Source organism: Acinonyx jubatus, chromosome D4 (assembly GCF_027475565.1).
Source record: "Acinonyx jubatus isolate Ajub_Pintada_27869175 chromosome D4, VMU_Ajub_asm_v1.0, whole genome shotgun sequence".
Taxonomy (NCBI): domain Eukaryota; kingdom Metazoa; phylum Chordata; class Mammalia; order Carnivora; family Felidae; genus Acinonyx; species Acinonyx jubatus.
Window position 1 is genome coordinate 37792258 of NC_069391.1, and position 15790 is coordinate 37808047.

General features: G+C 47.0%; 2 protein-coding genes across 9 annotated transcripts in view; one reads left to right on the forward strand and one right to left on the reverse strand.

Moving 5' to 3' along the window:
* Nucleotides 1-7628, forward strand: part of KIF24 (kinesin family member 24) — an 87092-nt gene extending 79464 nt beyond the window's left edge. For 5 of the 6 annotated variants that reach the window (XM_015073232.3, XM_027039304.2, XM_027039303.2 and 2 more), the window contains 3 exons: nt 1264-3483; nt 4634-4727; nt 5570-6611. In XM_015073232.3, the coding sequence (XP_014928718.2) occupies nt 1264-3483; nt 4634-4727; nt 5570-5710 (2455 nt within the window). In that variant the 3' untranslated portion in view covers nt 5711-6611. Of the gene's footprint in view, nt 1-1263; nt 3484-4633; nt 4728-5569 lie in introns of all 6 variants that reach the window. The other variant, XM_027039302.2, reaches the window with a different exon arrangement.
* The window catches only part of UBAP1 (ubiquitin associated protein 1), a 60286-nt gene continuing 51977 nt past the window's right edge, over nt 7482-15790 (reverse strand). For all 3 annotated transcript variants that reach the window (XM_053204995.1, XM_053204996.1, XM_053204997.1), the window contains 3 exons: nt 10008-10190; nt 9182-9283; nt 7482-8593 (listed from right to left, as the gene is read on the reverse strand). In XM_053204995.1, coding sequence (XP_053060970.1) covers nt 8453-8593; nt 9182-9283; nt 10008-10190 — 426 coding nt within the window. In that variant the 3' untranslated portion in view covers nt 7482-8452. The remainder of the gene's footprint in view (nt 8594-9181; nt 9284-10007; nt 10191-15790) is intronic.

Genomic DNA, 15790 nt, shown 5'->3' on the forward strand with positions numbered 1-15790 from the left:
TTATGGGAGCCCCCCAAGTAGAAGTAGTACTCCCTTCTAGAGGATTTTTTTTTCTTTTTAATAAAGAAACACTCTTTGTTTTTAATGTTTTATTTATTTTTGAGACAGGGGGAGACAGAGCATGAACAGGGGAGGATCAGAGAGAGGGAGACACAGAATCTGAAACAGGCTCCAGGCTCTGAGCTGTCAGCACAGAGCCCGATGCGGGGCTGGAACTCACGAACCATGAGATCACGACCTGAGCTGAAGTCGGCCGCTTAACCAACTGAGAGCCACCCAGGCGCCCCTCTAGAGGATTTTTAAATATATCTTTTTAATTAAGTAGGCTCCATGCCCAACGTGGGGCTTGAACTCATGACCCTGATATCAAGAGTCGCATGCTCCACCGAATGAGCCAGCTGGACACCCCACCTCCTAAGGGATTTTAATGAAGAATCTACAAACTACTGGAGAGTCACATTTTTACTTGATGTCACCTTGTAATTCTAAATTCCTACAGTGTTTTTAAATGTCACAGAGTAAGAGACTGAACTTGACAACTAAATCCTAGCAGAGACCTAATTCTGGCTTTTCCATCTTCTCTAAAATTCCCATGTGGAATAGAGCACGGTTCTCTATTTCTCTACCTAGGAGGCAACTTTGCCTCCCACGGGACATTTAGCAATGTCTACAGACATTTTTGATTGTCATGACTTAGAAGTGCTTCTGACATTTAGTAGGTGGAAGCCAAGAATGCTGCTAAACATCCCATAGGGCAGAACACAGGACAGTTCCCCACAACAAAGAATTATCTGGTTTTCCAAATACCACTATGCTAAGGTTGAGAAACCCTAGGAATAGACAGGTCACTTTTCCTTTAGTGGAATTAGCACAGCCTGCTTATTTCCAGAAGGTTTTGCTTCCTGAGTTCTAGCAAGTTTGAGGGAATTCATTTTCTTAGAGAAGCCTGAAAGGAGATGGGCTGCAGGAAAAGTGGGCAGGTGAGTGGTAGACACCAGGCTCCTGAGTTGGTCCACCTTCAAGAAGTACAGCATGGGCCCTACATGGATGTAGTGTAGTTCCAAGACCAGCTCCTCTGGCCTATCCCATGGGACTGAGGTGATTTCCAAAACTTCTGATCATAGAATGCTAGGTATATGCTTATATCCTAAGAGAATACACTTGTCTTTTTTGTAATACTTTTTGTTTCGTTTTTGAAAAATATAGAAAAGGAATTAAGGAGCATACAGGAATACACATTTAACATAAAATGGTAATTTACAGGGTCAAAGAACTAAAGAAAGGCATTAAATGTTGTGCTTCAGCTACCAGTCGAAATCGGACCTCTGGAAACTCTTCTCCAAAACGAATCCAGAGCTCCCCTGTGGCCCTGCCAGGGGATAAGTGTTCTCCCAAAAAAGTCAAGCTGGGACTTCAGCAGTCATTCACAGCAGCTCCTGGTTCCACGAGAGGGAAGGCTCATCCTCTGGCAAACCGCCCACCCAATATCCCTTTTGCTCCTGTACCTAAAGTTCCCAGTAAAAGGGGTGGATCCAGAGGGAGTCTTCACCAAGAGTGGGTCATTCAGACTAGCCCTGTGAAGGGAGCCACACGGTCTGGACATTCAGTCAAAAAAAGAGAAGAGTCTGCCTCATTGTGCTCTGAGAAAATTCAAATGAGCCACAAAGCTGCCCGCAGATGGGGAAGCAGGACCCCTGGCCCAGGAGAAGACCCGGTGCATGGCAAACTGCCCTCCAAGTGCAAGAAAGTGCAGACTGTGCAGAAGCAGCTTGTGTCACGAGTTGAGCTGTCCGCTGGCAACCTCCACCACTTGGCAGAATACAGTCAGGGCAGCAAGGGGAGCACAACTGCCAGGTCTGCCTCTGAAGCTTGGACAGACATCCCTCCACACCAGAAGGAGAGGGAGGAACATTTGCGCTTTTATCACCAGCAGTTCCAGCAGCCGCCTCTCCTCCAGCAGAAGTTAAAGTACCAACCACTGGAAAGGTTTTTATGCCAGTACAGGCCCCTAGAGGGGCAGCTCCAGAAGGAGACCCCTCCTCCCTTCTGTTCTTACTCTGAGAGCCAGGATGGAGCCCAAACTGAGGACCTTGATGACAGCGATTTCAGTGAAGATTCTTTTTCACATGTCTCCAGTCAGAGAACCACAAAGCAGAGAAACACCCTAGAGAATAGCGAAGGTTCATTCTTCCTTCATCAGAGGGAACAAGGACCTGAGGAGCAGGTGGCTGAAAGGCAGCGAAGTCTGCTTTTTAACCCCAGGACAGATGGTGATGAGAAGTGTCTAACTGGAAGCTGGATGTACTCCAGGGACCCCACAAGCCACAGAAGAGCAGCACTTAATCGTGGCTACAGCCCAAGTAAGTTACCTTTGGACTGGAGCAGAGAGGAGGACTCTATCTCCTCAGCACCTTCTCCCAGAGACAACCTGGCAGAGAAGCCTTACTGCTCACAGGTAGAGTTTGTATATGGCCAGAAAAGAGGTGGCAGCCCAGCCTTTGATCTCAGACAGAATGCCTTCAGAAGTGAGGTTCCTGGGCAGGCCGAGGGTACTTCACCATCCCTGGAGGCAGATGGTTTCATTTTCTCACTATCCCACATTGCAGTTGCAAGATCTCCAGACCAAAGAGACACAGTCAGTACACCTCTGAAAGAAGTCAGACAAGACAGCCCAACAGCAAAGAACAGTTATACATACCAAGACGACGACTCTAAAGGGGAATCAGGCACATGCTCTGAATATGCTTCTGGAGTGATGGCTCCCCTCACTGTGTCCCTCCTGGAGAACACAGACAATGAGGGCTCTCTTTCCTTGGAGCAGCTGGCCCAGGATGGGCCTGTGCATAGTCTAGCGGCAGTGGACACAGGGGGACCAGCTGTGGACCACACAGTGTCATCTGATGATCAAAAGGCACTTCTGCCAATCTCTTCAGCAACTGGGCACCTGTGGCTCTCATCATCTCCCCCTGACAATAAGCCTAGTGGTGGTCTTCCAGCTCTGTCCCCATCACCCATCCGTCAGCAGCCCCCGGACAAGCTACCCACAAGTGAGGCCGACCTAGGAGGGGTCTGCGAGAGCACAGAGACTGCTCTCTTCTCCCAGGAACATGTGGGTAGCCAGCAGTATGATGCTGATGCTAAGGACACAGAGCTGAATAGCTCCCAAGGTTTCCCAGGAAAACCCTTCCCCACCATACATACTGGAGGACCCCACCCTGGGCCTATATTCACCCCACAAACAGAAAGTAGTGATATGGCTGACCAGCCCTGGGCCCAGGAAAGAAAACATCCAACAGGTCTTGGTTGGCAGGAGCTGAGTTTGTCCACAGACCCCATCAAGTTGTCTTGCTCCAACACAGACGTCGTATGGCTCAAATACAGGCTGATCCCAAGATGCTTAGCAAGGCCAGGCTCTCCCCTGATCCCCAGCTGCTCTCCAGAGACGGCAGGAAAAGTCCATCAGCTCACCCTGGGGCATGCACAGTAAGTTGGACACTCCCCAAGATTCGAGCCCCTCCGGCACCCCTACTTCCACCCCAGGTTAACGTTTTGTCTGTCCTGGGAATGGCTATTGTTGGCTCAGTGTCAGAGCTATTCTACAACTAGAGAGGCTTTGTCCAGCTTTTCAAGGGAGCTTGCCTAGATGCACCTGACATGGAGAGCAAGAATAAAATGTATGGGAGCAGGCCCACCAGGGTGGATGAACCCTGAGTCTGGGAAAGCTGGGACTTGAGTGGGAGAAGGGAGGATCTGTCACCTGTGGTAAGTTCAGAATCCTCTTCATTCTGTCGGGTCTGTATTCCTGAAGTGCTGCCCAGAGATGCAAAAGCTGTAGCCTTGTGCCCGCAGAACCAAGACAGGCTGGCCACCTTCCAAAATGGTGAAGTTGATCAAAAACAGAGGGACTAGTGGTTTGTACTGCTTTCCCCAAAGGATGCTGTAGATGGTGCAGCAAAAAGAGATGGGACAGAGGCATAGAGAAAAAAAAGGCAGAGGGATCAAGCAGGGCCCCTCTCAGCATTAGAGGCTGGGAGATGGAGGGCAGGGTGGGTGTGTGGGAACAGAGGCTACAGCCCTTTGCTAGGGCTCCTGATATCTAGGCCGGCTGTGTGCCTGCTGCTCGCTTTGGCTCCAGGCCAAGGCCATGGACAAAGAAAAGGACATGCAGGGATGCACAGGTGAGAGGAGCCTGGCAGATCCTCCAGTTTCTAGCTCAAACCCCCTGCTTTGGTCCCTGGACGCCCAGGGAGGAGAGATGATGGCAGGCAAAACAGGCTCTACCCCATGCCAAGTGTGTCACCTCCAGTGGTCACAGCCTTGAACCTTTTGGCAGGGAAGCTATGGGCAGCTCCTGTAAAGAGTACTCATCCCTGTCCTTCAGTGTAGCTGGGGAGGCAGGGACAGCTTGAGAAGTGCCTCTTTCCTGGTATCTTCTTGGTATACTCTAGTGCCTAAATAAGCCCTAAGAACAGGTGACAGGGGAGGAGGTGATGGTGAGCTGGCCTTGGTCAAAACTTTGACCACTTTGGGCAGAGGCAGTTCCTCGCCTGGAAATAAGGCTCTCAGCTCCCAAAAGTTGCCCAAGAGAGATGGAAGGCCCAGAGGATCACACTGTCCCCTCTGGTGTTTCCAGGCAGGTGGTCATCCGAGCACACCAGGAACAGCTGGATGAAATGGCAAAACTGGGCTTCAAGGAGAAGACCCTAATGAGCCAGTTGGCTCTTAATGTAAGTGGCCTTGGCTAGACCCTCAGGGGCTCTTGGGAATTAGCCTGTGGGTAGTTTGATGGTCATCCTTGTTTGCTGCAGTTATGTGTGGGGTAAGGGTCTGCTATCCTACTCTAGGAGGCCTTGTGCCATCCCTCTGACATAGCTCAAGGGGGGCGCAAGGACAGGTGAGAGATGGTACTACACTCCCTGTTTCCAGGCCTGTACCCTGTGCCATTCTGCCTGCCATTCTGCCTTCTTCTTGACTTGCTACGGCCCCTCCCTGTGACAGTAAGTGACCTACCACATGCAAACCAGGGGTACTTTCACAAAAACAACCCTCTGTCCTGCAGAATACCTCTCATAGAAGTTTCTCAAATGCAGGGGTGCCTACCTGGCTCAGTCAGTGGAGCATGCAACTCTTGGGGTTGTGGGTTTGAGCCCCACATTGGGTAGAGATTACTTTAAAATAAAAACCTTTTTTTTTAAAATTCATTTTGAGAGAGTGCGCGCAAGCTTGGGGGGGTGGGTGTAGAAAAGAAAAGAATCCCAAGCAGGCTCTGTGTTGTCAGCGCAAAGCCTGATGTGGCGCTCGAACCCACAAACTGTTGAGATCATGACCTGAGCTGAAGTCAGATGCATAATGGACCAGGTCACCCAGGTGCCCCTTAAAAATAAAATCTTAAAAAAGTTTCTCAAATGCAGAGAAATGAGCCTCACCCTGTGCCATAGTGACCCTCCTGCAGATTTTCCAGCTGAAGGATGGACCTGGGCTCTGAAAACTTGCAAGAGAAGGGACTAGAAAAGCAGATCCTGAGAGAAGGCTAGCAAAAGCTCCATTTGTCCTTTGTTTCCTTTCTCAGGATTTTGAAGATTTTGTGACCCAGCTGGATGAAATCATGGCTCTGAAATCCAAGTGCATCCAGAGTCTGAGGAGCCAGCTTCAGCTATATCTGGCCTGCCACAGGCCAGCCACCGCCCCTGAGAGAACAATGGTGTCTTAGAGTAAGACCCAGTATGAGGTGATGGCAGCTCAGGAGCCTGTGCTGAAGGGGCCTCTGCCAGGTCCTCCCTGCAGATACCAGACCCACTCCCTGATCCTTCTCAGGCTACCCTTTCCCTAGCCACACATGGCCTTGACTGGGCCCCAGCTCCTCTCTCAGGACCAAGACTCTGTCCCTCAATTTCAAGCACAAGGCCATCTGTAAGGAAGGACAGAGCAGCCTAAAAAAAACAATATGGCCCTCCCTTTTCTTTGGGGCTAGAAGAGAATTTGTCTTACTGACCTCTTGTCTGGAAACACACTTGGGTCTAATAACCTTGTAGATGTTTCTGAATTTAAGGCTCAGAGGATGAGGTCAGTGGTAATGTAAATGCCAAAGGCCACAAGCTGGAGAAGAAACCATGCTGAACTCAGGGGCTTTGTTAGATGAATTCTGTTCTTCAAGACTTAGCCAAAAACTAAAACACTGGTGGCTTGTAGTGGGGGCTGGGTGAGCTCTGCCCCATCAGCCCTTGGAGACTGGTTTGGGCTTTAGGTTGCATACGTGGGACAGGCTTTATACCCCCAGTTCCCCTCCCTTCCTGCAATCCAGACACAGAAGGGAGTGTTCATATTACTGCATTATTCTTTTCCCATCTCTGCTTATGCTGGGATGACTGGCCTATTATAAGCCCTAACAGCACCCATGCTCCTGTGGCAGGCAGTTCCTGGCTCCTGAGTCCTCACCTGTCACGCCCTCTCGTGGCAGAGTTGAAGGGGAGGATCTCAGGCAAGTCCATCTCCTAGTGTTACCTTTAACATGACCCTGAGTGTCCACTACCTCAAGAGCCTGTGTTTAGTAGTACCTTGGCAGGAGTGCTCCAGTCAGTAGTCTTGAGAATCTGAAGCAGAATTTTTACACACCCCTTCATATGAGTCCTCCTTGCTATGTATCTTTTCATCAGGAAGAGGCTCAAGACAAAGACAAATACAAACTGGTCCATCACTTACTAGGGCCTCCCGGGTCAAACTTCAGATTCATGTGTCACAGCCTTGGCCCGGATGCCCACTATAATGTGTGAATCTTCAGTTTCTTACAGGGAAAGGATACCTTTGTAAGGTTTTAAAAGGAAGGCTTAATTAAGAGGATAGAAGCATTAACTGGCTTTCAACAAGACTGCAGCCCTGCCGCCCTTTAATTGATCTGAGCACTAGAGGGCGGCCTCTTTCCTGGCCAAAAGACTGCAGTCTCTCCTCATATGATCACTCAAAATACTAGACCCATTCCCAGCCGTGAGCATAAGGTAGGGACTACAGGATGGCATTAAGTATAAAGACCAGAAACTTCAGGGAGGAATCTAGTTCAGCTACAACAGCACCACTGAGAGCTGGTAAAACAGTCTGAATCCAGTTCTGCCTGCGGCGCACAGCACATAAACGCCTGATGCTTCTCACAGGAAAAGGTACTTCCTCATTTCTGAGTGCCTACACCACAGGCCCAGCCTGTCTCACCTCCAGTCTTGCAGGAAGGCATATGTCCTTGTTCCAGAGACTGAGCTACGTCAGGTTTGTAACAGATCCTCATCTGGGTCTGCCTCTGCAAACCAAAACCCAGGGCAGACTGCAGGGCCAGCTTCTGGGTACCAAAGGCCTACAGTGGGAAGAAAGTACTAAAAAGACAAAAATAGTTAGCTCCTATTTCATGAGCAGCAAATCTAAGCAGGAACCTCTTCACCACCTACCCCAGCCCCTCAGTAAAACAGCACTTGGCAATAAATTATCACAGCAGAACATACCTTTTAGAGTTTTATTAGTAGTTCTCTGAAGAATCAAAATAGTTAGCAAATTACTTTAGATTCAAGACTGTATATCCTTTGTATTTAGATCTTTAATGATGAACAACATAATACAAAACAAACGAAAGAGACTGATTTCTATGACTAGGTGTTACTCATTGTGTCATCCTAGAGCAGGGGGCTGGAGGGAGAGGCTGTTCTCCAAGGAGAACGGAGGTGGAGTTAGTGCTGGGCTACTAAATTGCAGCCTATTTCTCCCCACTCGATGTGCTGGGAAGGGGCCAATGATTTCTTAAACCAACAACTGCTTCCGAGAGAAGGGAGCTCTAAAATCCTGGGTAGCAGAGGATTGTGGTCCAAACCAAGCCAAAAGAAACAGGCTGGGGCAGGGAAGCATGGTAACTGCCTGGCAGAAGAGGCAAACTCAGCGCCCCATGGGGAAAAGGGCATTTTTTGCACCTCAGAGACATTGCAGAACCAGTGTAACACTAAGAGTTTGTTGGAAAAAAAAAAAAAAAACCCTGGAAGAACCTTTCAATTGCACTCAACCTGGATCAGAGTTCAGTCCACCAGTGCAGGGGAGGGAAGCATCTAGCCCTAAAGCAGCAGAGTCTGGCCCTCCCACCCCTTCTTCCTGACTCCTTTTGGCAGCTGTGCCAGGTTTCGGCTGAGGACATACCCCAGAAGGACCAGGGAAGTCTCTCTGGAGGGCCAAGGTGGGAAGGTCACTTCTCAAAATACAAATACATTTAATATGGAAGGAACCAGAGCAGTTCTGGAGGCATTCACATGCCCAAATCTTCCCTACTTTCTCCCCAGCTCAGAGACTGGCAAGCACAGTCTCCGCGCCTGACCTTCCACCCCCAAAAGAAAATCGGGAAGTGTGTCCCTTCTCCTTCCCCACACATGGGATCCTCAGGGCCTCCTGCGGGGGTGGTTCCATGGCAGGGCCTAGGCAGCGCCTGGTCTCAGCTGGCTCCTGCCCGAGCCATGAGGTCTTCCAAAGCATTGTCCTGGTCATTGTTGTGTAGTAGCAGAACTTCCTTAATGTCTTTCAGTTCAAAGCCCATTTCCTTAAATTTGCTCATTAACTGAAGAAACTCCATCATCTAAAGGACAAAAGAGAAGAAAGATTGAAGAAAGGGGTCTGGCCACATAGTAGGGTAGAGGAATGTGTATGTAGGGGGCTGCTTGGGGGAATCTGCATTTTTTGCCAGAGCCTCATGAGTTTCTCTGAGGTCCCCCAACAAGCACAAGGGGGCTGTAGAGGAAGCCAGGCAGATAGGCTGATGCCACAGCCTATCATCCTTCAGGAACTATGCCCAGTTCCAACTCCTGCTGTCTCATTTGCATCCCACTAACCAAAATCCACATTCAAGGCAGGATACTGAACCCAGAAACAGCCAGGAAGCAGGCTGGGCAAAGTGACTAGCAATCTCCTCAGTCATCCAGAAGTAAGGCTTTTTGCCCAGGTCATTTCCCCTTCCCTTCCCTGGGACTCTAGATAATCTTCAACCCAATACTTCATCAAGCCTCTAACAACCCAAACTATCCAAATGCTGTCTGGACACTTAAGAAATTATGTATTTTGACTACCTCTGCCTGCACTCACTAGTAGGAAAAGGTGATTCTTGGACAGGAGACATTACTTTGTCCCTCCTTTCCAGAGGGTTCCCTTGAGGCACAAAGGGTCCTACCTTTTCCTCTGAACACTGGTGCATTTCCAGAGCCTCTTCCACTAAAAGAGGGTCGAAGCCTTTCTCACAGAGCTGTCCATGTGCAAAGAGATAGTCGAGAATCTTAAAAAAATAAAAAGGTTTGAGCACTTATCACCACTCTTGCCTGAGTTTCCCAAGAGTCTTAGACAAGCCAGTAAGGGTGACATCTGCTTCCCACCTGGCTATTAGATCCTGGATAGGACTTGAATTTGTATTGTGAACTGCATCCAACACAGTAGGACCTCGGTGACTATTTGCTGAAAAGACAGGCATACCCTTCTAAACATGAGTAGCCATTTTTCAAAGGAGTTCCTGTCACAGCTGACTCATCTCTCCCAGAATGTCAACTCCACAGACGGGGCAGAATATACTAACAAATAGCCCAAATCACAAAATGCCAAGATTTAGGTCTCCAGTACCCTATTTTGGAACACTCTGGGCATCTATGACAGGATAAACATTTCTGGGAGGAGACATCAGACCATATCTCAAGCCTAGTGTGCCCTCTCAGGAGGGGCAGAGAACAGTCCAACGGCTCCAATGCACCCTTTCCTCTAGGCTTTTCTCTAGCGTAGGTCCCAGGGCAGCCCCCAAAGCAGAAGCACTGCTGCTGAGGCTGCTACTTTCTCCAAAAATATTGCCCTGAGTCCCGCCAACTCACAGGAAAGGACGCTGGGGCTAGGAGTCTGATGGGGCTCTAGGATATAAGCAGGACATTACTCCAGCCCCAGAGGTCTAGAACCTCTCTCCAGGCTGACCACTCACCACCCACCCCACCCCAACCCCCAGCCAACCAACCACTCACCTGCTCAATATTCTCTCCTTTCTTCTTCATGGCTCTCAGGACACACTCATATGAGTAGCCCATGTTGACCACAGTCTCCACACACTGCCGCTCACTGGGGGACAGTGTCTGCAGTTCAGAATAGGCCTGGGGACAGCTGGGAGTGTTGGGCACTTGTGACATTGAGAAATTAGGAGGTGTGACCTGGTGGTGGAGAAACCAGAGGATCAGGCAGGAATAAAGACAACTAGGGCCCCAGAAGACATGTCCCCTAAGTAGCCCAGTCCAGGGGCTTGCTATTTGACACTTACCACATTCCCAAACAGTTGGCCTGGTAGAAAGGGCCAGACTGCTGGCCAGACATCCTAAAGATGGGTAAGGGAGCACCAGATGAGGAAAAGAAAAGCTGGGAAGACACCTGCAATTGGATTGTCCTCTGCCCTCATCCCAGCTTGCAGAATAAGAAAATACTACAAGACCTATATGCCCTTCTATGTTCAAATCCCTTGGGCTTGAATTGGAGAAATAAGTTCTGAGGCTGCCCATGGGACGGATGGCAAGATGGCTGCTATGATTTCTCTCCCGGGCTCCATTATCCCTTTCACAGGTTGTGCTTCAGAGTCATAAAAGGTTCATTCACCTCAGACACCCCCTAACTCTGGGGCTCTTTCCCAACAATGTCTCTATCCCTGCTTCTATCCCTGGGCTGGGCAGAGACTGCGAGTGCTGTTCCCCTGCATGGCCAGTTCAGTGGCTCAGAGCTTTGAGGGCACTCCACCTTTGCCCTGCACCACAAGCTACAAGGCTTCAATTCCCTGCTACAGCTGCCAATACTGAAGGACTATTAGCCACACCAGGGTGGGCCCTCAAGAAATGGAATGTGTACTCCAGGGCCCTGCCTCTACTGTCCTGCAGGCAGCCTGCTACATGCCCTAGGACTCTATTGACCTCAGTCGGATTGATGGGTAGAACTCTTTCTACCCCTTCTGATAATGACTCAGGCCCAAGGCATGAAGGCTGCTCACTCCCAGACCTAAGGACCAAACCACAATGGAACAAGGTCATAGTTTAGCCCAGCTCCCAAGAACCAGGGAAAGTATTTCATCAGAATTTTTACTTCCTTTGGGGGGAGGAGGGTGTGCTTAGGAAGCAGGGAACTCAGCTCCCCCTGCCCCATCCTAGAAAGACATTCAAAGTTAATAGCTATAACCAGATACTTTTCTCAAAGTCAGTTGGGAAAAGCCAAAACTATAGGCTTTAAAGCTCACTGTTTCCTTTTATCCATCTCACCCACAGCACACCCCTGGCAGCCCAGTCACAGGGCTCAGTCATTGAGTTACAGGAGTCACAACAGGGCAGAGACTGGATCAAACCAGTCTGGTACTTCGCAGGTCCCAACAAATCTCTCTTCAGGGTCAGGGTCTAACTGGGCTTGAAAATACCAAAAGCCAAATATGATTAATCATACTGCTGGCGCAGTACTTATCACATCACAGTATGCTAATGTGAGCACCCTACCATGTCACACGTATTTCTGAATCCCCAGGGCCTTGCTTTAGGTTTGGTGTTTACAGGCCCTGCTCATCAATTGTTGAATAAATGGAGGTCTATTAGGATTTTTTTTTTTTTTTTTTTTTTTTGAGAGCAAGTTGGGGAGGAGCAGAAAGAAAGGAAGAAAGAAAATCTTAAAAAGGCTCGAAGCATGGAGCCTGATGCAGGGCTCAATCCCACAACCATGAGATCAAGACCTGAGCTGAAATCAAGTCAGATGCTTAGCCACCCAGGTGCTCTGGTCTATTAGGATTTCAAAGGGGGAATTTAATTTAACACAGCAAATTGACACTGATTCTCCCTCCCCAAAACCCACTACAATGATAATAAAACTATTAATCTTTAAGGTCAAAAAAAGAGGGAACAGCAGTGGACAATATATTTCAATGAAATATTAGAACATGGAATGCTAGCAGAAGCAGTGAAGTTATAAGTAAGTGGGAGAAAGAAGAGTCAGTCCACCAGCCCTTCAAAACTCCTGAGAGGGGTTCAGCATTTGGAAGCACCAGGTACTGTTGTGATAAGGCAAGGACACAAAGTGAGTGATTAGAGCGATAAGACCCTCAGGGAAAACCTTCCCCACCTGACCCTCACCCTCTTCACGGGGGCAGAAAGTTCAGTCTCTAGGACTAAAATATGGATACAAGGGATGGCATATGACAAAATGAGCTATAAGAACAAAAGGGGAATTTAAGTAAAAATCCTATACACCAGACTTCCCCAACCTTCCTTAACCCTCAGGCAGAATTCTCAGGTGAAACTGTAAGCCTCCAAAACCTTCACATGTTGACACTTTGCAGAGCCCCCCAAAGCCTACTAACCTTCAACCTACAGTGAAACTTAGTGATTGGCAAGTACACCCCAACACACACATTTCCCCCTCTGCTGATTTTTTTTAAGTGCCTCGCTCTTAAATGTGAATAGAAAGCCAGAGATCCCAAACCAAGAGAGAGAATAGACAAAGAAAGCACTTGGGATTTAAAGTATGGTAAAGTAAAATTTTATTTAAAAGATTGTGAGATTTTTAAAAAATGATTATAAGACAGTCAAAGATATATCCAGAAAGTAAAACATAAAGACAAAAAGATAAGGGGCATCTGGCTGGCTCAGGCAGTAGTAGCACGTGACTCTTAATCTCTGGATCATGAGTTAGAGCACCACACTGGGTGTAAAGATTACTTAAAAAATAAAAACCTAAAAAGTCTCCTCTTTTAAAGAAAAAGGACAGGAAACAAAAGGATAGCACATTAGAACAACAGTCAAGGAGGTCCAATATCCAGTTATAGGAATTCCAGAAAAAGAGAAAACAGAAAATATTAATAAAAGAAAAAAAATCTCAACAGATGTTGGCGAGGATGCGGAGAAAGAGGAACCCTTCTGCACTGCTGGTGAGAATGCAAACTGGTGCAGCCACTCTGGAAAACAGTATGGAGGTTTCTCAAAAAAATTAACAGTAGAACTACCCTATGACCCAGCAATTGAACTACTAGGTATTTATCCAAAGGATACAAAAATGCTGGTTCGAAGGGGGCATGGGCACCCCAACGTTTATAGCAGCACTATCGACAATAGCCAAAGTATGGACAGAGCCCAAATATCCATCGACTGATGAATGGATAAAGAAGATGTGGTATATATATTCAATGGAGTATTAGTGATAAAAAGGAATGAAATCTTACCATTTGCAACAACATGGATGGAACTAGAGCGTATTATGCTAACCAAAATAAGTCAGAGAAAGACAAATATCATGTGATTTCACTCATGTGGAATTTAAGAAATGAAACAGATGAACATAGGGGAAGGGAAACAAAAATAAGACAAAAACAGAGAGGAAAACAAACCATAAGGGACTCTTAAATACAGAGAACAAACTGAGGGTTGCTGGGTATGGGGATGGGCTTAGATGCGCGATGGGCATTAAGGAGGGTACTTGTTGGGATAAGCACTGGGTGTTATACAAAAGTGATGAATCATTAGATTCTATTCCTGAAATCATTATTACACTATATCTTAACTAATTTGGATTTAAATTTTTTTAAAAATCTCAGATTTTTTTAAAAACTGAGCTGAGCCTTATGAAAGGATCTAGGAGGGCCTAGCAGCACAATAAATGAACAAGGCACAGCACACCATGAGTAAACTTCAAATCTCCAGAAATGAAGATCCCAAAATCTATTTGAGCAGGTGGTGGTTGGAAGAACACAGAAGCACAGGAATGCTAGAAAGCAGTGGAGCTTATACTTCAATAAAGTTTCTTTAAAAAGAGAAGGAACAATGTCTTGAAAATTCTTAAAGGGAAACAATCTTCAACTAAGAAATCTAAATCCATCCAAACTATCATTCGCACATAAGGTTAAAATTAAGACATTTCTGGACACTCAAGGACTCAAAACTGACAGGTTACCCAGTATGTTTGGATGTGTCAGAATGAGAAAATTATCACTGGGTCTCTGATCGCTCTCTCGGAGCATTTGGAAAAAACTGGAAACAAATACAAAGAAACTATGCAGAGGAGCACCTGGCTGGCTCTGTCCATAGGGTTGTGAGTTTGAGCCCCATGTTGGGGGCAGAGAATACTTTAAAAAAAAAAAAATCTTTAAAAAAATTTTTGTGACTTTTTTTTTTTTTTAAAGTATCCTCTACCCCCAACATGGGCTTGAACTCACAACCCTGAGATCGAGTCACATGCTCCACCAACTGAGCAAGCCAGGTGCCCCAAACTGCAAATTTTTTAAATGGAGTAATTTATGAGAAAAAAACTGCAAAATTAAAAAAAAAAAATCACAATATAGTATCTGAATTTGACAATAAATATTTACCCAATCATAATAATGTGAACAGCACCATTAATTTACCAAGTTTTGTGATATAATTATGATGGAAGCTACAGGAAGGAGGTAGAGGAGCTACTATAAAAGCTAAATCCTCAACTATAACAAAGTATAAAACTATCTAAAATTGATAAATTTAGGGGGCACCTGGGTGGCTCAGTCAGTTGAGGGTCCAAATCTGGCTCAGGCCATGATCTCATGGTTCATGAGTTTGAGCCCCACATCAGACTCGCTGCTGTCAGCACACAGCTGGCTTCAGATCCTCTGTCCCTCTCTCTACCCCTCCCCCACTTGTGCTCTCTCAAAACTAAACATCTAAAAAGAAAGAGTAAAATAAAATTAATTTAGAAAAAGCAACATAAGCACTTCATTTAGAAATACATAGATAAATCCCAGCAGAAATAGCTTAAAGAGTCCAAAGTGCCTAACTAAAGGAAGCAAAACTGGAGTTGGGGAGTGGTGAGTCAGGGAGCTACTGTTTTTCAATATGACTTGATTGGGGTGCCTGGCTGGCTCAATCAGTAGAGCATGTGACTCATGACCCTAAGGTCATGAGCCTTACACTGGGTGCAGAGATAAATAAATAATTTAAAATAAATAGGGGCCCCTGGGTGGCTCAGTCGGTTAAAGCATGCAACTCTTGATTTCTGCTCAGGTCATGATCTCACAATTCATGAGATCGAGCCCCACATCAGGCTCCCCACTGACAGCATAGAGCATGCTTGGGATTCTCACTCTCTCCCTCTCTCTCTGCCCCTCTCTGGCTCACTCATGCGCACACATGCACTCTCTCTTTTTCAAAATAAACAAACTTAAAAAAAAAAAAACTAGAGGGGCACTTGGGTGGCTCAGCTGATTAAGCATCCAACTCAGGTCATGATCTTGCAGTTTATGAGTTCAAGTGCCACATTGAGCTCTGTGCTGACAGCTCAGAGCCTGGAGCCTGCTTCACATTCTATGTCTCCCTTTCTGTCTCTGCCCCTCCCCCACTCATGCTCTGTCTGTCTGTCTCTCTCCCCCTCAAAAATAAAACATTAAAGAAAATTTAGGGGCACATGGCTGGCTCAATCAGTTGGGTGTCCAACTTTGGCTCAGGTCATGATCTCACAATTTGTGGGTTCGAGCCCCGCGTCAGGCTCTGTGCTGACAGCTTAGAGCCTGAAGCCTGCTTCGGATTCTGTGTCTCCCTCACTCTCTCTCCCTCCCCCATTCATGCTCGCTTGCTCTCTCTCTCTCTCAAAAATAAAGATTAAAAAAAAATTTTTTTTTAATTTTCATTTAAAAAAATCTAGAGATACAGGGGCGCCTGGGTGGCTCAGTTGGTTAAATGGCCAACTTCAGCTCAGGTCATGATCTCACGGTTTAGGAGTTCGAGCCCCACGTTGGGATCTGTGATGACAGCTCAGAGCCTGGAGACTG